General features: G+C 38.1%; 1 protein-coding gene across 1 annotated transcript; it reads left to right on the forward strand.

Moving 5' to 3' along the window:
- The first annotated feature begins 441 nt into the window (after nucleotides 1-441).
- LOC149156506 (uncharacterized) lies at nucleotides 442-3,990 on the forward strand. Its single transcript, XM_089444768.1, has one exon. It carries the CDS (start codon nucleotides 442-444, stop codon nucleotides 3,988-3,990), a length of 3,549 nt encoding a protein of 1,182 aa, XP_089300894.1.
- Nucleotides 3,991-22,837: the final 18,847 nt, after the last annotated feature.

The following is a 22,837-nucleotide window of genomic DNA, read 5'->3' on the forward strand; positions in this document are numbered from 1 at the left end:
TGGTGGATAAGAACAGAACTCAGAAACAAAGCCTCTCAAGAAGTCTACAACATATACAACATCTACGCTCCAAACCATTACCGGGACAAAGCAACATGCTGGGACTCATTATCCTTAGACTTACAGTCCTCCCACGACAGGAGCATAATTCTGGGAGGAGACTTGAATCTCATAAGAAATGTGGATGAAAAGCTCGGAGGAAACTTTCATTCGGACCCCTCAAGAGAGGCGCTGGAGGCTATAATCCAGTCTCATAATCTCATTGACATACCTCCATTCAACGGGAAATACACATGGAGTAACAAAAGAACAGGCTGCCACAATATCAAAGAGAGGTTAGACGGATTTCTCATGCAGGAAAGAATCGCAGCAAGCTTCTCTTCCATCAAGAGTAAAATCATTCAAGCTTCGGCCTCTGATCACAAACCTGTGGTGATGAACATGGAAAAAGGGAGAAACCTGGGGCCCCTCCCCTTCAAATACAATAAAATCTGGGATTATAAAGAAGACTTCCGCTCCCTCGTTCAAAATCAGTGGGCAAAGGAAGTGTTGGGATCGCCTCACTACATCTGGGAAACCAAATTAAAATCCCTAAGAGCAGTCATTAAACAATGGGCCAAGGAATACGCAGCAACGGAGAAGAGGAAAAAAGCGGATCTGTATACGCAGATGGAGCAGTGGAACAAAGAAAAGGAGAACAACCAACCCACAAATGAAGATATAATCCATGAAAATGAAATGTACAGGGAGCTATATAGACAAAATAGAGCTGAGGAAGAGGAACAAAGGCAGAAATCGAGGTGCCTATGGCTGAGGGCTGGAGACAAAAATACCTCTTTCTTCCACAACAACATAAAGCTCAGGCGCGCCGGGAATCAGATAGATAAAATAGAGGCAGAAGGGAAAGAGTACAGCGACCAAGATGAAATTAAGGAGGCGGCTTTCAATCACTTTAAATCTCTTCTAGCAGCAGTCCCCCAGCAGTCGGACAACTCTGACTTTCTCAGCGCAGTAGAGAACAAAATCTCAGACTCTCAAAACAGAGATCTGGATCAGGAGGTCACAGAAGAGGAAATCAGGGCGGCAACCTTTAGTATGCAACAGGACAAGGCTCCGGGCCCTGATGGTTTTACGGTGGCCTTTTACCGAAACCATTGGGACACAATCAAAAAAGACTTTGTGCGGATGGTCAAAAACGTTTTTAAAAATCACAAGATGGGAGAAAACACAAAATCCTCACATCTTGCTCTCATCCCTAAGGACGTTAACCCTCGTTCTTTTGACCGCTTCCGGCCAATTTCCCTCTGTAATGTTTCCTACAAGATTGTAACCAAAATTCTTGCCAATAGGCTCAAAAAGCTCCTTCCTCATTTAATCTCAGAGAACCAAGGGGGATTTGTTCCCCACAGGCAAATCACAGATAATGTCATACTTATTCAAGAGGCAATTCATAGCAGCATCAGCAGGAAGGAACGAGGAATGATAATCAAACTCGATATGGCAAACGCTTTCGATAGAGTCGACCACCACTTCCTAACAACAGTTCTCAAAAATTTCGGGATTTCAAAAAACTTTATAAGCATCATCTCTGGATGCATCTCCAATCCTTGGACTGCTCCTCTGATTAATGGTCGCCCAAGCAGGTATTTTAGAAGCACCAGGGGATTGAGGCAAGGCTGCCCTCTCTCTCCCTTCTTATACATCATTATGGCGGAAACTCTAAGTATTCACTTAGAAAAACTCCGCAAGCAAAAAGAGATCACTGGAATTGGTATAGAAAGAGGGACTAAAGAGATTAATCATTCGCTCTTTGCGGATGATACCCTTCTCATTGGGGGAGCCTCAAGCCTAATGGCAAAAAGATTCAAGAAAGTCTTGGACGCCTTCCTAGCTGCCTCTGGAGGGATGCTGAATAACAAAAAATGCAAGATCTACACCTGGAATGTCTCTGACCAAATCAGGCAAAGAATCTCTCTGATTCTGGACATTCCAGTGCAAAGGAATTGGAGTTACTTCTCTTATCTTGGTCTGCCTTTAGCCAAAGAAACAGTTAAGGCTGAGATATGGGCCAAACACATAGAAAAGATGAGAGGTCTCCTTCAAAGTTGGGGAGTTTCTTGGCTAAATCTGGCTGGTAGAACGACCCTTATAAAGGTTGTCCTCTCCGCTCTCCCCATCTACCAATATGCGGTCACTTTGGCTCCCGCTAGTACACATAAGCACATGGAACTATTAATGAGAAGTTTCCTCTGGCAGGGGGGAAAGCAAGAATCTAAGAAATTTAGCCTTGTCAAATGGGATCAAGTCATCCTTCCCTATGACAAAGGTGGGCTCGCCATTAAAATTTCGAGCCTCTCCAACTGGGCTATGGGCTTTAAACTAATTTGGAGAATCCTCACCGGCAAAGGCTCTTGGTGGGTGGAAGTATTGAAGAGGAAATACCTGAACGGACCAAATTCTAATCTACTTTCCGAAACAATAGCTGAAAGATCTTGCACCCCTGTTTGGAAGCTAATTAAAAAAGTCCTTCCTCAGTTCAGAGAGAACATTTCCAAAGTACCTGGAAGTGGCAAGGAGGTCAATATTTGGACTGATAGAATCATGGGCGCCAGACCAAGAAACCACCTCCAAAATCTCAAGCCTCTGCACATTTGGATGGAAGCTAAAAACTTAACCTCCTTGTACGATATTTCAACATGGGATCAAAATACCTGGCAGGGCTGGAAGGACCTTCAAATTCCCAATGAACTCAGAGAACTATGGCTTAATCTTAAGGTCTCCCTCACAGGCGCTGCACCCACCAACAGAGGGGCTGAAGATAGGTATATATGGGACCCAAGCGGTGGGAAATTCACTGTCAAAGATGGTTACAAATTCCTCCAGGCATCCACTTCGACAGCCAAATGGAACCTCTTCACAACTGTATGGAAATCAGAATGCATACCAAAGGTCAAACATTTCAATTGGACTCTCCTCAAAGGAAAGGTGCTTACAGCTGAAAATCTAAGGAAAAGAGGGATCTTGGGGCCATCAATATGTTGCTTCTGTCGCGCTGAGGAGGAGAGTAGCCACCATCTATTCTTCCACTGCCCCCTCGCTCAAAGTTGTTGGACTCAGATAGTCAGACCAATGAAAATTGAAGAGACTTTTGATCAGCTATCCTCCCTTCAAAAAAACTGGGTAAAATGTTATCCTTTTCCTAAGAAAGGTAAAAACAATATCATCTGTATGTGGAAATGCATCCCAGCTACCCTTAGTTGGAAAATCTGGTTAGCTAGGAATAACTGTATTTTTAATGACAAGAAGCCCAATCCTGCCCGCATACTGGCAAAAACAACAACGCTCATATCTGAAACAATAAGTGCAAACTTGGTCGCTCCTCCAGACCAATCAAGCTGGCACAAAGAAGAGATGGAATGGTATAACAAATTCAGCATCAACTACAGCAACAAACAACTAGCACACCCCAAAGCTTGCACGAGAAGAATACACTGGAAGCTCAGAGGCACAAAGGAAGAAGTAAGTCAATGGATCCTAGATCAGAATCGCCCTACTTTGCATTTCGACGGGGCCTCCAAAAATAACCCGGGGGAAGCTGGAGCAGGGGGTATCATAAAGGACAGCCAAGGCAAAACTCTTGTAAGCTACGAATGGGGATTGGGCCAAATGTCTAACAACTTGGCAGAAGCTTACAGCCTCTACTTAGGCACCATCATTCTGAACCGGCTGAGAATTAGGAATCCAATAATAGTGGGAGACTCGGCCATCGTCATTGCAGCTATGGTGGCGGGAACAGAATTTAAAAAAGAGGCCCTTAATAATGTAAAGCTCAGGATTGAGGATAACGTCAAAAAAATGGGAGACACGACCTTCAAACATGTCCTAAGAGACAACAACACAGAAGCGGATCACTATGCCACTAAGGCATCCAACAGACAGATCGGCCAAGTTAAGGAAAATGACCTCATATATGAAAAACCAATCCCGTAGTCGGCTTAACTGCCTGTCAAACTCTCCGACTAGTCATACCAGCATTCACCCGACCTTCTGTCTAATCATTCCCCACCCTCCTTCTTGTGATCTCTGGCCAAACTCAGTCAAGTCGCACGCTGCCTGCCATGCTTTGAATTTCGATCCCCCCTTCTCCATGTCCACCACTCATTATTTTTGGACCGATCACAGGATCTCGATCTCCCAGTTTTCTCGTGACTCTCCCACGCAGAATTTAGGTAGGAGTCTTTTCAAGATCTCCTTAGACTGCTGCAAAGATTTTAAGCCTGTTGCTAATCCTAGCCAGACCACTGAGTTCATGTCGCACTCTCGGCCCGCTCACCCTCCCACTCCGCTCTATATATTCATCAACCCTTCTCTCTACGAGCACATCAGAAACACGTCCCTTTACTCGCAGGAGAGTAAAGGTCCTATATCTGGCAATCAGCTCAAGAAGTTCTGCATCAAGAGAGGCCGCCATCCGTTCAACTCTGTTGTGAGATCGTTCTCCAAAGCTTCCAGGGAAGTTAGCAATCTCCAAGCTCGGAAGACCGCCTTCAGCTCGGCTGCTCCTCTCCTCCACGATAGTTTGGTAAATCTCTGTGCCTGGTCCTTCATTTTAAGCGTGATTTCTCCCCTGTTCTGCTCCCTCTTCTTGGCATTTTCCCCCTTTCTTTCAGGTCTCCCTTTCCTTCTTCTCCACCCCAGCTCCTTCTCCCTGTTCCCGCACTGCATCTCCTTCCCCATCAGCTCCCTAGAAATGGCAGAGATCCCGGAAAACAGAGTGCATGCTGAGGCTCCGGAAAATCGAGAGCTGCCCGAGAATCCTCTGGACAGAGTGATTGCAAACAGCAACTGCTCGCTGTGTAAAGCCCATTGCTTTATGATAGCAAGGTTTGTCAAACATTTCAACGAGCTCAAAGAGGACTTTCAAGCAAATAGCAGATCAAAGAGAAAGAAACTGGAAAAACAAAAAGCAGAGATAGAAAGCCTAAAGGAAAAATGCAAACACATGGAGGAGGCAATCACCCACATCAAATCCATCACTCAGAGTATGCAAGCTGAAACTTCAACTAGAGCAAGCGTTAAGAAAGAACCCCAGATCGATGACTCTGTCAATCAGCTCTAGTAATCTGACTAATGACTAGCAAATTTTGTCTTCTCGCAGGTCTGTTTCTAAGGCTATACAACCATTTTCTTTTCCAATCTGCACTACTCAAGTTCGTCGATAACAAGTCAGGGTCTGCGAACCCATTTTGGACTTCTCTTTATCTATTTCCATCCACTTATGTAACAGGACTTGGCTCCAAGCAGTTTTATAATATATAAGTACCCGATCATGTTAAAAAAAAATGATGTACCAATATATTATTATAGCCTGAGAAACCATTTAACATAGACATATTTTGTGATCCTACAATGCTTTGCAAAATATGATCCATTTTTGAAAGTGGATAATTATCTTTTAATGAAGCTTTATCCAAGTTCCTGAAATCAATGCATATCCTAATTTCTCCATTATTATTTCTCACAGGCACCAGGTTAGCTAGCCACTTGGAAAACCTGAATGGTACTATGATCTTTGCTTCAAACAACATTTTTATCTCCTTTTCAATCAATGGAAAAAGCAATGGATTTATCCTTCTTAATTTTTTCTTGAAAGGTTTTTCATTTTCTTTTATTGGTATTTTATGTTGAATAAAATTTTAATCATCACTTTTCAAATCAGTATAGATGCATGCAAAAATATTAGTATGTATTTCTTCATCAAGTCTAGATATTTTTGTTTTTCCTCAAGAGAAAGAAATTTGGATAACTTGACATTCTTTGGATTTTATGTAGTACCAAGATTATAAGTTTCAACCTCCTCATCATCAAATTTTATCTTTGGGTTTTTGGCCACATCATTCTGGTCAAATAACTTCTCAAGAGGAATTAGTCCTTCTGGAATACAATTATTTTTCAATTGAACAACTTCGGTATTGGATTTTGTTTCAGCAGTGATGTTTTGTTGGTCAACTTGAATAGATTCAAATTCTTCTTTCAATTCCAAGAAATTTCTGACTTGCTGATCATTATCAAACACTTGCTAGTTTATTATGTTATCAGGTATAGCAGGTCTATTCCTAATTTCAACTTCATATTTATTGCTGGAATGAAATGGAATTGTAAATAAACTTGTTGAAACAACCAAAGAATTTACAACAATGTTATGTTCTCTAGGCTTGATGGTGAAATTATACTCTTCAAAATTTTCTAGTAATTCAAGAATCAGATTTTTGTATGCTCTCATTCTAACATCCTTGGTTTGATAGGTGTTGTTAACTTGTTTGATGATCAATTCAGAATCACCAAAAACAAAGATTTTCTTAGCACCTAAATTCTTCAAGACTTCTAAACCCAAAACCAATGCTTCATACTCTTCCATATTATTTGTGCAATCGAAATTGATTTTATAAGAGAAAAACTTACTTTCATCTCCCAGGTTAATTATGCATATGCCTTCACCAGCTCCATTTCTTCCTGCAGCATCGTAAAAGCTCATGTTCCACCACCCTTTCCTATCAATTTCTTCAACTTGCTGCTCCTTTTCTACATGTTGATTTTCTGTGTTGTTGGTGATTTCATTGAAGAGTATAGATGAGCCCAATTTAGTATCCATTGCATATACTGGAAATTTTTGAGGTTTGTCTTTGCTGATAGCCATATATTCCATCCTAGATTCTCTGTATAGTCTCCTTTGTTCACCAAAAACTGGGATAGTAGCATAGGACATATCCATCTGAACGGTTCCTTTGAGTTTGGCAGAACATGATCTTGATAGCTACATGCCAAACTTTGGTGGAATATCAGCCACAATAATATCCATAAATATAGTCTTAGTAGGAATTTGACTTAAAGCAACAACCACATCTTTACCTATTCATTTCACCATTTTTGAATAAAATGAAAACAAGTCTTTGTATGGCCTGCTTATGTCTAAACCCAATCTTTCCATGATGACCTTAGGCATTAAAATGTGTGGTGCCTTGAATCTAACATAGCATTGTGTATTGTCATGTCATGGATGTTTAAACTCACATGGAAAGGTGTTACCTCTTCATTATGCTGATCTTCTGCTCTTGGCCCTAGGAACACAATAGGATGATCTTTATGCAAATTCAAAATATCATATGATCCAGCTTCAACATTAAGCATTCTAATGCTTTCTGTATTCTGTGACTCTTATTATTTATGGAAAGGAGACAACAATCTTAATCTTTGAGATATCATTCTCCAAGTTGAAAATTGGTTGTGTCTTCTCAACATCCTTTGCAGGGGTTTCTTTATTTTATTCTGCAACCTTTGGAGCATCTTTCTTAGGCTAATTTTTATTTGCAACTACAGGAACATTTATGTTTCTCAAATTATATTGATTTTTCATCTCTAGAATAACATGCTGATAGCCTTCTAAGAGTTTTGATTGTGGCTCAGTTTCATCACCATGCAAGTCATTATAAGACTCATCATGTTCTTCTTTTGTTAGAAACATTCCTTTCTCATCTTCATCCACACAATGAATGATATCTTCTTGGACTTCTGGTGGAATTTCCTCATCATCTACTAGGTTTTGATGGAAAGGAGGCCTAACTTGTTGTTCAGGATGATTTCTCTGTTCTCTTTGCCTCTATTGGATTTGAACCCTTCTAAAGTTTGGATTTCTAATTTGTGTCTCAGGTTGTGTAGTAGGAGGATTATTTCCAAGGGCTAATCTATCCATGAGTCTTTCCATTGTTCTCATCATGGTATCAAATTTAACATCAGAAGAGGTGGAAGGATGTTCTTCCACCTTTAACTTTCCTTTAACCACTTTAGATCTCTTTTCTATAGCCATATAAACTTCCACTTTCACAACATCATTCTGCATGTCAGCTAAGGTAGCAGATTCTCTCTCTCTCTCAGGAGGATGGAAAACTCATAATCAAAGGCCTCAGCATAGTGTAATTTGGCAGCTCCTCAAGGAGGTTTAATGTGATCAGGAATAGAATTATAGACTTTATTGAATCTTTTTGAAAAATCTTGCACTAATTCGTGGCTAGCTTTCTTCAAATTATTATATTCAATCAAGGCTTGTACATGAATAACTTTACTTCCCCATTTCTTGAACAAAATATCTTCTAATTCATTCCAATAATGCAAACTTCCAGGGGCTAAAACTTTGAACCATTTTTTCACCTCACCTATGAAACTCTACACAAACATCCTCATTTTAACATCTTCATAGTCTACCTCTTCTAGGTCTATAAAGTCATTGAACTGGTCAACATGTTGTTCTGCAGCTATCCCCTCCTCACTTCCAAAAGTTTTTATTCTAGTGGAGTATTGATCCGGACTTAAACAGGAACGCAACAAATTACAGAGATAACCATAAACATAGATATGCAGCGGAAATAATACTTCATTTCATCAATGTAAAATATTGAAATATGCTTACAAACAATAATGGAAATAAACTAGCTAAGGCGATGGTAGCTTATCTCTGAGAAGAGATGTGGTGGCTAAATGCCTCTAAACTGTGTTACAATGAGGCTCGAAGGCCTATTTATTGTTGAGAAACAATGGAAAACCCTTAACATTCCAAAACCTAACCCTAGAAGATGAAACGCCAAACTGTGGGCACCGTTTGGGTAAATTGGTACACCAACTTCCCGGGGTCGTAACTTTGGCATACGATCTCCGTTTGACGCGTACAATAGCTCGTTAGAAAGATCTATCTGAGAACTACCACTTTGGGAGGCAACATGGGTCCATGGACCCATGTTGCCCCAGATTTCCCAAAAAATGTCGTTTAGGGCCTCAAAACGGCTCCATAAGTTCAGGACCCGAAAAACTGCTAAAAATAGTAAGTTGTGCTACAATTAAGGAAACTGAAAATGCTAAGAGAAACAATGGTGAGGGTCCAGGTGGACTTGGCACGTGGCCACCAATATCCACCTGGATCAAGTACCCTTGAGGTAAGTCATGAAGTAAGACTGGTAAAATAAGAGGAGTATATCTAGCAAGGCTTGCCATAGCAGAAGTACTAGCAGAAATTTCAATAGGAGAGGTAAAAATGAAACTAGTAGGGGTAGTGATGAAAGTAGATGTACTCAAAGGGGATTTAGTGATAGAGACTTTTGTACTTCTTTCACGTAAAGGGAAACTAATTTATTTTCTTGACAAAAGTTCAAAAGTTCAAAAGATCAAATTATTTTATTTTTTCTAAAGACTCTTGTTCAAGTGACAATTCTGATGCAACAATTTCCCAAAACCTATCTTTACTTCTTTAGGAGTCTCAAAAGTAGAATCTAGCTCTAGTTTTGGTAAATAATTCTCTGATTTAGATTTGAGTAATATAGGCTTATACTCTTCATCAAATCTAATACCTTAAATATATTGAATATCTCCATAGGGTAATGAGGTAGATCTTAAGAGAAATGAAGTACCTAATTTTGATGAGCTAGCATCTTTTCTGAGAATTTTTTCTGGATCATCAACTATTTCTAGTGGATTAGGGTCTGGATTTCTCCTCGTATGAATCTTCTTGGAAGCCACCTTTAAATTGAGAGTACGAGTGGAGTCGCCAAGGTAGAAATGCAACCTCGAACAATCTGATCTCCTGCTACCTTCAAGAGCTTAGCTTTTGAAATGAAACATCGAGGATGATATAACTTTCGGACTCCCGACAAACGCACCAAAATGTTATCACTTGGTTGGGACAAGTTGGGTTGTATCAACCTTCAACCAAGTGTAACTATTTCAAACCAACTTTAGACTGAAAGTTAGTCCTTTCCAATCTGAGAGGGCTCTCTCAAAATATTTGTAAAATGACTTGTTATAAACTCAAAATTTAGATGACTAACTTTGATCTCTTTTTTGTGATTTTGTAGGTGAAGAAAAATTTGATGACTACCACCATTGGGGATGGAGTTAAATTAAAACAGATTATGATCAACAATAGTGTTTAATGGAAGTTGAGGCATGTATGGCTTTAAAACTGATCCAAACGGACACGCACAGTCATACACAGTAAATGAAGGAAATTGGAGTTGTTTGACAGATTTCCAAGTAATCAAGATACTATGTAAAACTAATAACAAGTTATAGAATAAAAAGTCATAAAATCCATAATAAGAATCTCAGGTACAAAAAACAGTGCTGCATATTTTCTATAACCAGAACAAAATATTACAGAAGGCTAGTCTCTCACATTACCCATCAACCTCCTCTTAGTGTCGGAAATCTACTTATTTATAGAGAAGGATCTCTTTACATATCTTTCCACTTGGGCCAGATTCAATCTAATGTTCTTGAAACCTATTCCTCTATTATTAATAAAACTTTGAGACTTCATAGGGATTTCTATTACAATAGAATTCGAATATAAATGGAGGTTGTATGAACAGAGCCTATCTAACAGTTACAATTTTTAGGAAAATAAAATTGTTGTAGCATTGGCACTGTATTTGTGGAAACTCAAAGCATCCAACCTTTCGAATTCTACCTTGTTGTTTCTAGGCTTTTAAATGAGCAATATGTTTATCCTGCTAATAGGCATGCTATTTGAAATGTATTTGAAAGTGCCATTACTATCCCACTATGTCTCTGTTATGTTTTCTTATTGTCTCTTTAATGACCTTGTCGTTGGATATTTACCGAAAAACACCTTCGTTGTCCTCTTTGATGACCATGCTGCTAAAAAACATCCTCGTTATCCCACTAAGCTGAAGCATAATGAATATTTTAATGTTCATTAATCTAAATCGTTGTTCTAGGCTGATTCGATCTAGGCCATTGATCCAGGCCTGTGGTGATCCCAATCGCAATAATCCATCGGAAAGAGAAAAGGGGTTTAACATTGATTTTATGGTGATTTTCCAAAAAGTTAGACCTGAAATTACTCAAAACAATAATACATAACTTTTCGTATCCATCACAATCGCAAGTCAGAAGGGAGTTCAGTGGAGGAGGGAATTATGTGCGATCTCTGATTGTGATATCGTAATCAGCAGAGAAATGAAACCTTATGTGATTGGAGGGGAGGAGGAAATATTGTGATCGACGGGAAGGTCTTTATCACAATTGGTGAGCAGGTCTTTATCCCAATCAGTGGGCGGAGTGGTAACGCGACTTGTATATAACAATCAACGAAAAACTACGATATGCGATATTGATGGAAGACTTGCAATTGGGAGGGTTATGCGATATCGCAATCGGCGAGGAGAAAGTGTGATATCGGTGGTGGAAGAAACACTTTGTGTTTTGTGATATCACAATTGTAAGCAGATGAGGGGCATGACGAATATGATTTTGCATAAGGGAAAGGGTTGATTGCGATATAACTTGTGGGTCCCAACTTTTTAAAAGGCTTATGGAATGTTTTATTAAGGTTTTAAAGAAATTTAAAATGGAAATGGGGGAAATGGGGCTTAGAGTTGGAAAAACAAAGGGTTTACGACTAGAGTTAAAAATGGATCACTGCGGCTAAAGTTTTTAGAAAACAAAGGGAAAAAGGGGTTATCATAGATAACAGTATGTATTTCATAAAATAAGTTTCAATATATTACAACTATTCTCTCTCCTCACATTACAAGCCACATGGAGGAACTTGGAACCTCCAACTAGCAACTAACATTAACACTAACAACAACACTAACTAGTTACTTACAATTGACAACCCTTTGTATGAAGGGTGCACTCTTATTTATACAAAAATTAAGGATAACTATACAATAAATATATATCCTTAAACCTCTCCCAAATCCACATTTATCTCTTGTGGTTATAACCAATCTCCTAAAAATTTAAGATACAAATCCTCTCAAAATCCTCTCATCCATGATTCTTCTCCTTTGTATGTGCATAGTTAATGATCCACGTCTTCTACAAATATTCCACAAATCCTCATGAGTTGGAATTTGAAATACGAATTTGTGGTTGGATGGCCAAGTAGGACCCTTCTAGAATCTCCAAGTAGGCCTATAATATCACAAACTCATAAACTTTTAGATATATAAGAAAATATGTTAATTTCCTAACATTTAATCACAAATCACTTAAAATACTTAAAATTAATGACTTGGAAAATAATAATAATAAACCCATGTAATGATGAAAATGGTTACTTAATGTATGGTTATGGGGCTATAGAGTTACAAAATGAGGGTAAAATGATGGAAATGAAGGTGAAAGTGGATGACATTTTGGAGACCCAACATACCCCCCAACTGAAGATGTTTCATTTCCTCATTCAACTATTGCATTGATTCACTTAATCACAAGTTTATGTTCTTGAAATGGTTTGCTTCTTCATGAGCTTTGGCTTTGTATTCATTCTCTTTTAACTTTTCATAGTCATATCATTTGAGAATTTTATTCTTTTTGCAAAGTGTACTTTGAAAGATATTTGATTGCTTATCGTGTAACAACCAAAATTTTATGAGTATTGGTTATTGTGTAACAATACTTTTATTATTTTTGTTGCATCAAAATACTTGAAAACATTGAGAATTCCCATAGCAGTTGTTAGCCATTTAATGTGCTCATCAATTGATCATTGCAAAACATATAAACTTTTTGAATCAAAATGCAATAATAGTTGGCTGGGAAAAATATTTTGGTTAGGATGAAATGAAATGTAACATGCGACATGAAATGTGAATATCCCTTTCCCCCAACTTAAGGTATTTTCAGTTTTCTTGCAAATGAGAAAGGAAATATGAATGTGGTGAGGGATTTTCCAAAATCAAGATTTTAGCATTTAAGTAATTACATGATTAAAAATTAGAAATTTATGTACCTTCACTTTCCTCAAAAGTGGACAAGTTATGTATATTGAAGAGTGTGGTTGTTGTTGTTGGATCATGGAATATGAAGTAAAATAATCTTATCTTGCTTCTTCTTTCTCTTGGTTGCATGAATTGAGGATGAGATTGAAATCTTTATTGCTATGGATGTTGAATTGAGTCCTGTTGCAAACTGCTGAAATCATGTAGTCTTCATTCATTCCCACTCGATGGCATAATTATTATCTATGTGAATAAATTTGTCGATGTCGAACATAGAAAATAAATTTTTGGATTATTAGCCATTAATGAATGCCATTAACCAACACAAGACTACTCACCATTGATGTCAATGAGAGTCAAGATGCTTAAGTACATTTTATTAGGTACGAATAGATGTGTCATAGTCGATTCACCTAGAAGATCCAACAAACAGGGGACATTGTGTATTCCCATTGTTTATTGGCAAGAGATCTTGCGATTAAGGCATGCAAGCCTCAAAGTACTTGAAAGATCTCTCGTTTTGATCCCAAATGATGTGTTGGAGTCGATGGGTCAAAACTTGTTAGAAGGAAGGCCTTAGTGAATCCTCCATCATCTAACGCGAGTATGAAATAATAATTTGAAGAACTATAGATGAAAAAATTGCATTGAAGCAAGGTTTATTTGATGGGAAGGAAATGGAAAATGGGATGATTCAGTTTTGTAAGGGAGTTGAATGACTTTATTTTTGGGTTAAGGGTGAGTGAGAGTTAGGCAGGAAAATATGGAGATTGCAAAGGGAAATGAGTTTTTGGTAGTAGGGAGATGGACAATTATGGATCAATTGTAGGCTAAAAATGTGTAGCAATGGTAAAATTGGTATGTGTTTAGTAGAAATGGTGTAGTGGATCTGATTTTACATTGAATGATCATGCCCTTCTGAAAGAAAATTGGTCTTAAAAAAGGGACTAGTGCATATAGTTTCATCTTCCTTCATTGTCATGGAACCTGCAAAAACTTAGCAATTTCTGCAATAAAATGTGATACTATCAAAAGAGAGAGGTGATTAGTCCCCCTTCATTTGATATATACACAAAAAGAATACTAATAAAACAAATTCAAGAACGAAAAATTAAATGCACTTTTACCTTATCAGTACCATTGATCACTTGTTATTGTTTTTTTTGTGACTTCTTCATTGTGTTTCTAACCAATTTTGAGCTTGAGACCTCTTCTCCACACACTTAATGCCTCATCAATAGACTACAACCAGAATTTGCATAAGTTACTGAATTGTGTCGATTCTGTAGCTACCAAAAATATGGATCGTTGCACTACCTTGCTACTTTACAACTTGCAATTAGACTCAAATGGTGGTTTTTCAATTATTGCAGTTAGATTTTTAAATATTTTTAGGTTTTTGTGAAAGCCTAACTCTGTAACTGCATTTGTCATTTTTCTCTAGCGCTCCACCCTTGTCCATGATCTCGTGGATCAAGAAAATACTCAAAATTCAAAATTCTTGGATCATCTTTAAACTAGCACCAAAGCGTAGATCTCTTCGCTGTGAATCCAATGCACTTTGTTTCACTGAAATCTGATTTTGGATGCTCCCGGAATCACGTTCTGATTGTTTTGTGAAACAAAAAAAAATGAATTTTTGAGTTGCAGAATGCCCAGTCAACAGTCCATATGCTGACTGGGTCATGACACTTGGCAAGTTTTTATTGGACCTTCATTGGCCAATGGGTGTTTGACACTTGGCACTATTTATTGGTTGACACGTGGTTGTTTCTGATTGGTCAACGGTTTTGCTGCAGTGGGCCAATGAGGAAGTACCACATGGACCAACCATTGGTTGCCATGTGGCATCCTCGGTGGGCTAAAATTTTTGTGTGATTGAATAGCCTCCACAAGACTTGAAACCAAGACCTCATGTATACAATCAAAGCACCTTACCAATTCCACTATATCATTCTTTTTTAATTGTAATCCAAATTTTTTTATTTAAGTTTTATGTGCGTGCACTTGGGGAAAGGGATCAGGGATAAGCCCTAGCCCCTAGTCCTATGCATCGTAATATGACCATGGGCGTGGAGGATCTGGGGGCAGTTTTAACCTTCCTACAATTCCAATCATCAGTCGAGAAGGCCAGATTCATGTGTCTTTCTTGTTTTCTGGGTGCACAAGTAGGGTTTGGGTCAAATTGCAGGCTTATTAACAACATAATTGGATAAAATTATCAGTTTTTGGCCAAATGAGGTGCAAAAAGAGTAAAAACAGGGGTTTTCGACAGTGTTAGATCCATTGGAAACATTATTTTTTCTATTTCAGCTTTCTAATTTTGATTATGAATTTAGATTTCTTATCTAGCTTTTATTACAAAATTTAAAAAACTAACTTTGTTCAATTGTCTTTTCTTATCTTCCAGATCGTAGAGAGCGCGAGAAGAGAGCATGCTCAACAATATTGAAGCTCTTTAATCATTTATAATGTAAAATTAAAAGACAAAGCAAAAGGATTTGATCTCTAAATTCAAATTCTGGCTCTCAAAACTTTTATTCTCCTTCTTCTCAAATATTACATCTTCTTGTAATTGATTAGTGAGATGGGTGGCTCTTACTACGCCACCAAAAACAAAATTTCAAATAAAATGAAATCTAACTTAAAAAATTATAAAAAAAATAGAAAAAATAAACATTACCGAGCTTGATTTTATTCATTAATTATATTCTACTCTACTCTACTGAAAATATTTCTAGTGTAACCATGTGTGTAACAAGAGTAAAAATATATTCATACTTAGTTTTTAAAAATATGCATTAAAACACATCAAAGCATGAAAAACCAATTATTTTGATAATGCAATTAAGAAATAAGGTGATTTGATCCTTGATTTGAACCATCTTTCAATAAGGCCATGGCATTTCTAATTCCTTTCTTGGTTTAAAGCACTTTGAATATCAACCTTTATTATGTATTCTTCAATCTTAGATTCTACTGGTTTCTCCCCATCAAAAGTATTGCATGATTCTTAACTCTCTTCAACTGAATGACAAGAGGAATCAAAAGAAACTTAAAGATCCTCTTGTGGAGGTGGAGATATAGACAATTTTTTGAATGTAGTTAAAATATACTCTTCATGAGAAGTAGATATCCCAATTGTTGCTAGGATTCGAGAGAGTTCTTGGAAGGACATTCTTCAAACTCCTTAATTTTTTGTGAATTACTCCAATTGGTTGATAATTCCTATCATGCAGATAGATTAGTACGAAATTTTGAAACATTATTGAAATTTAAAATGAAAAATGATTTTAATATGCTTTTAACCATGCATCTCTCAATGAATGCAACTATAATGAGTTGTATAAACTTCAACATAAACATGTATGTATACAATCCCCCGACAACAATGCAAAATGTTAGGTGATTTAGTTGTGAGTTAAATCCATGTCATTTAATTTGTCAAGTCAGGGTTTCATAAACTGATGAGGTATACCTATACTATATGTACTAGGTGGTTATCTTTAATATTAGATTAATCTAATGCAATTGAAACTAAAAAAAATAAAAACTAAATCCAAACCAAAGAAAATTAAATCACTCTTGCATAGGGGAATTCATACTTGTGGAAATGAAATCATTCTTGCATAATTGAAATCACACCACACTTGCATAAATGAAATCACACCACACTTGCAGAATTGAAGTCACACCACACTTGCAGGATTGAAATCACACCTACTAGAAAGTAAATCACACTTAATGAAAGGAAAAGGCACACTTGCATAAAAGAAATGAAATAACAAAAATATACTATGTTACCAATATGTACAAAGGTATAACAATGTAAACTTTGAAACGGGAACTCTGGGAAAAAAACATCAAAAACAGTGCCAAAGACGAAAAGTGTGTATATTGGAATGATGGTTTTTTTTTAGGGACAATTTTGAACATGTTTTAAACATGGCAGCGAAAACGAAATTTTCGTGAAAAATATGGCTTGAAAACGAAAAAGTGATTATAATGGAACGATGATTTTTTTTAGGGTCAATCTTCAAAATTTTAAAAAAATGCTAGTAATATGATCCAACAACATAAAAATGACTCATAACTTCTCATTTAACACCATATGGAAATCAAAAATTTTATTTCAAGATATGATGCATACATCAGTTAGATAAACTGTCTTAAACAATTATTCAAAATCACTCATATTTTCTTGCACACCATCAGAATTCACATCTTCAGATGAGTGACTGGATGTTGATGAAGATGTTCCATATTCTTCTCTTTCATCAATTAGTGCCCCATCTGAGTCCACATGCATGCCCATCATTTCAGGTTTCAAAATTCTTCTAGATCTATGACTAGTTTCAGCAGACTCCCATCTCAACACTGTTCCTTCTGGTAACAACCTTTTCAGAATCTCTATCGTCTTGAAGCGAAGAGTTCCTCTCTTTGTTAAATTGAAGTCATAAACAAGTATGTCAACATCCTCCAATTTTAATATGTCTGTGCGGCGACGATTTATATTCGTACCCTTTCTTTTTCTCTTTCCGCCATTTTTTTTTCAACTACCATCTCTGACTTATACACACCATTGAATGGGTGTGTATTTGTGGCATACCAATGTACTTCAACACTTGTAACATCATCATTTTCTGTAAATACCTTTATAACTTTAGCAACTCAGAATGGATAGCCATTGGGATCTCCGTCTGCTAGCATTGCGATCATGCAACCCTCCTTAATATCCTGTACTAAACCCTTGTAAAGGTCTTCCATGGCTTCACGTTGTGCACGAGATCTTCTGGAACCAATATACATCTCTCTTTCCTATGCCTGTGAAGAATTAATAATACCTTGAGATTGTTGTTGTTCAACAATGTTTATTTCCTCATGTGCATTCGACACATTTTGTGGCCAAATAAATGGAATTTTCAAAGGTATATCTTCATTTGTTGTTGTTGAAATGATATCACTTTGATTATTGAAAAATGACTCCCACCAAACTGAATCAGCAATGTCAAAGTACTCATATGTATATCTAATACATTTTTTAATTTCTTTTAGGCAATCAGAATAATTTATACCTCTACTTTGTCTGTGTGCATTATGAACTTCACTAACTAATTGTAATAACAATATTTTTGATGTAAATATTGGATGATCTGGAATGAACTTCAAAAATTGCAAACCTGATGACAGTGCCCATTCTGCAGTAGTTGAATACTTCTTGCCCCATATTAGTGTTTTCCCATCAATTTTTTTGATACGAAATTGATGTTGAAAGCTAATGTCATTAAGTTGTTCAATGCATTTCCCCTCACCATATGATCCCATAATAAACCTTCGCATGTCAACAGTTTCTTCCAACACATCAAAAGTAGGCTCTGGCATGTATGATTTCTTAATACATTCAATTAATGATGGCAAGCTCCCAACTTCCTTCCTCCTAAATGTGACTGAAAAACCACTGAACATCTGATCAATATGGTCATGAGTGTGCCCAACAAGAAGGAAACCAACCTTTATCTTCTGAAAAATTCTCAATTCAACAATCATGTTTAGATATCCAAAAACAACCTAATTTTTGTTTTCACGACAAGTGTTGTCCAATTGTAGATACAAAACTTCAGGAAGATTACCAGACCAATGAGAAAGCACATCATGAATGATGGTTATGGTCAGATTTGCATCATTATGAATATTTGGAGCTGTGAAATACACCTTTGGCAACATTTTCCCATTGAAGAACATACAACCCACCAAGTGATACTGAATAAAATTTTCCTCCTATAAATTTTTTGGTGTGTGAACAAAATGTGGTAAAAGTGTTTTCTTCTGGTCCATACCATCAATTATCAAACCCAAATATTTATTCGGATTATCATAACACTTATTTCGATGCTAGTACAACTTTTTCCTTTCATTTGTTTGTTGTTCACGATGCTCTTGAAGTTCTTTGACAATTGAATCTACACAACATAAACGAAATCCATTAAGAAATATGTTTTCCTACTTGATGAATATACAATTTTAAAAGTTCAAGTTATGAATGCTTACCTCTTTCTAACCCTTCACTTTTGTCCCTTTTTTTATTTAAGAAAAGCACATGTACTGCAAATCCCCATCCTTGTCTTCTTAGGAATACAAACATTGTTGAATTCTTTCTTCCATACCTTCACAAAACATTGATATGTAATAAACCGGCCATGTCCCTCAACACCTTCTGCATATTCTTTGTATAAGTTGTAGATTTCTCGTCTTGAAAAATTATCTGGAATATGTATTGTCTCTCTATTTAGCATACACTCTCCATGCTTTGAAATTAAATCTTTCATCCATGACATTGCAGTATTTGATAATGACCCAAACTGTCTTTTATGACGTACTTCAGAATAAAATGTGGGATCCTTTTCCAATTTTTCTTGAATTCTCGAGAGACGAAAATTCCCAATCGAATGAAACATTTGGAAAGCTTTTCTACAAATAAATAAAGTCCTAATATGATAATCATAACCTGACAATCTCGATTGCATGCACCCAACTAAATATGAATTTTGCATGCTTTTATTCATTGACAAATATCTCTTCCTGCTCTCTAATGCAAATTTGAAATCCATATGTTTCAAGCAATCTTTCTGGCAACATTCACTTGAAATGAGTGCGCTGATATAACTTCTTCTTATCAGATATTCTGCTCTACCCCTTGTATAAATAAAACATCTTGCATTGATACGAAAAGGTCTGCTCCTACTCCTCGATACAATATTTCTTGGCAACATCTCCATCATTGAATCATCATTTGTATAAGGATTTTCATCATCATTAAGAGGAATGTCATCCACACTATGATCAGTTGTGCTTTTCAAATACTGACTTGGAGGATATTCTTCATCTTCCCCTTCTTCAGTGCTATTGTCATAGTCCTTAGAATTCAGACTCAATGAAAAATTTGACTCGATGTTTATTGGATATTCTTCCTCGTGTGCATTTTCAGTGCTGCTCTCGTAGTCCATAGAATTAGGACTAAGTGCATCATCCTGTCCTTCATCACTGCTACCTTTATACTCATTAGAATTAGGACTAAGTGCATCATCCTGTCCTTCATCACTGCTACTCTCATAGTCCTTAGAATTAGGACTAAGAGGACATTGTGACACTCCATTCTTTTGAAATTCATCATCACGCTCTTCATCACTGTTGCTCTCATAGTCCTTAGAATTAGGACTAAGTGGACACCATGACACTCCATTCTTTTGAAATTCGTCATCCCACTCTTCATCACTGCTGCTATCATAGTCCTTAGAATTAGGGCTAACTGAACACCGTGACACTCCATACTTTTGAAATTCATCATCCCGCTCTTCATCACTGCTGCTCTCATAGTCCTTAGAATTAGGACTAACTGGACACCGTGACACTCCATACTTTTGAAATTCATCATCATGCTCTTCATCATTGCTGCTCTCATAGTCCTTAGAATTAGGACTAAGTGGACACTTTGACACTCCATTCTTTTGAAATTCGTTATCACGCTCTTCATCACTGCTACTCTCATAGTCCTTAGAATTAGGACTAAGTGGACACCATGACACTCCATTATTTTGAAATTTGTCATCATGCTCTTCAACACTGTTGCTCTCGTAGTCCTTAGAATTAGGACAAATTGGAGACCGTGACACTCCATTCTTTTGAACTTCACCATCATGCTCTTCATCACTGTTCTCTCACAGTCCTTAGAATTAGGACTAAGTGGACACCGTGACACTCCATTCTTTTGAAATTTGTCATCAAGCTCATCATCACTGCTGCTTTCATAGTCCTTCGAATTCGGACTAAGTGGAATCTGTGACTCTTTATTTATTTGAAATTCTCCATCCCCTCTTTCATCAGTGCTGCTCTCATAGTCCTTAGGATCAAGACTAAGTGATCCAGGTGGATATTGGTGGCCACCTGCCAAGTCCACCTGGACCCCCACCATTGTCTTTCTCAGCATTTTCAGTTTCCTTAATTGTAGCACAACTTACTATTTTTAGCAGTTTTTCGGGTCCTGAACTTTCGGAGCCGTTTTGAGGCCCTAAACGACGTTTTTTGGGGAATCTGAGGGCAACATGGGTCCATGGAATGGACCGATGTTGCCCGTTCCAACAATGATAGTGCTCGGATAGATCTTTCTAATGAGCTATTGTACGCGTCAAACGGAGATCATATGCCAAAGTTATGACCCCGGGAAGTTGATGTACCAATTTACCCCAAACGGGACCCACAGTTTGGTGTTTCATCTCCTAGGGTTAGGTTTTGGAATGTTAAGGATTTTCCATTGTTTCTCAAAAATAAATAGGCCTTCGAGCCTCATTGTAACACAGTTCAGAGGCATGTAGCCATCACATCTCTTCTCAGTGATAAGCTACCATCGCCCTAGCTGGTTTATTTCCATTTCTGTTTGTAAGCATATTTTAGTATTTTCCATTAATGAAATGGAGTATTATTTCCGCTGCATCTTTGTGTATATGGTTATCTCTGTATTTGTTGCGTTCCTGTTTAAATCCGGATCAGTGGTATCAGAGCGGTCTGCTTTTTCTCTGTTTTTCTTTGCATGTCCCCAACAAGGTCGGGATATAAGGAGTTAGGTCTTGAACTGGTTGAACCTTTGCAAGACCAGCCTCGCAAATCCCGACGACCTCCCATGGCGGACGAGAAAAAAGATGAGGGGGCAGGAGATCCCATCAAAATCTTGCTCGAAGAAGCCCTCGAGCGACAACGGAACGTGATGATGGACAGCTTGGCCCAGATCCTTCAGTGGCTACCCAAAAGCGACGCATCGGCTTCCAGCAGCTACTCTGGAAACGCCACACCCTTTAAGGTACAAGTTAATTTTGAAATCCCCATATTCGAGGGTCAGATAGACGTAGATGCCGTAGATAAATGGTTAAATCTGCTAGAGGGTTATTTTTCTGTCCATGAATTTTCGAGTCGGGAAAAGATTGTTTTTGCTCTTCTCAAAGCAGTCCCCCACGTCAAGGACTGGTGGGAAACCTACTGCGATCAGAAGGATGAAAGTACTGGCTCACTATTTTCAGCCGCACCCACCTGGGATTCGTTCCGGGATGCCATCAAGGAGCAGTACTACCCTGTCGGAAGCTATGAGGATGAATACATAAGGTGGACTACGTTGCGGCAGGGAAGGGACCAAGACGTGCCGGAGTTCACCAATTTGTTCCATACCCTTCGCACAAAGTTGGGTATCAAGGATTCGGAGCAACATTTGATACTCAAATACCGTGGCTACTTGCACAAGTACATCCAGGAAGAAATACAATTCCTAAACATCCCCTCGCTCGGCGCAGCATATCGATATGTCGTCAAGGTCGAGCAGAAGTTTAAACAAAAGAAGCGAGACTTTGGATCTGCGAATCCAAAGCAGGGGAAAGGTGCCCCTAAACCACAGAACAAAGGACAAAGCCAAGGCGGGACAGCCCAAGACAACCAGCCAAAGCTGCAAGCAAAGAACAGTGCCGCGAAGCCAAGAAAGGACACTGGAAAATGGTGCGAGTTCCATAAGAGCTCCACTCACAACACAAGTGAGTGTCGGGCCAAGCAGTCACTGGTGGCTGAGATAAAGGTTTCAGAATCAGATGCATGTTCTGACTCTGAGTCAGAACCCGATAAGGGGTATGAAAAAGGGAAGCAGATCATTGATGCGGATCCCAGCGCCACTGTTGCTACCGCAAAGATCCAGAAAAATGAACCTGAAGATCCAGAGGAGGAGGAGCGTCTCTTCCACTCCAAGATGTGGGTAAAGGGCTCCCCGATACAGTTCATTGTTGATAGCGGGAGTCAAAAGAACCTCATTTCGGCAGAGGTCGTGAAGCAGTTGGGCTTACCGACCACAGCACATCCACAACCATACGCCATTGGGTGGCTTCACCAAGGACGAGATCTTCGCGTGAGCCAGCGGTGTCGCCTTCCATACAACATCAAGCCCTTCACGGATGAGGTATTGTGTGACATTGCTCCCCTTGAAGTTTGTGATGTATTACTAGGACAACCAT

This window comes from Pinus tabuliformis, chromosome 9 (assembly GCF_031772625.1).
Source record: "Pinus tabuliformis cultivar Carrire ecotype Pingquan chromosome 9, CPIR1, whole genome shotgun sequence".
In the NCBI taxonomy this organism is placed as follows: Eukaryota; Viridiplantae; Streptophyta; class Pinopsida; order Pinales; family Pinaceae; genus Pinus; species Pinus tabuliformis.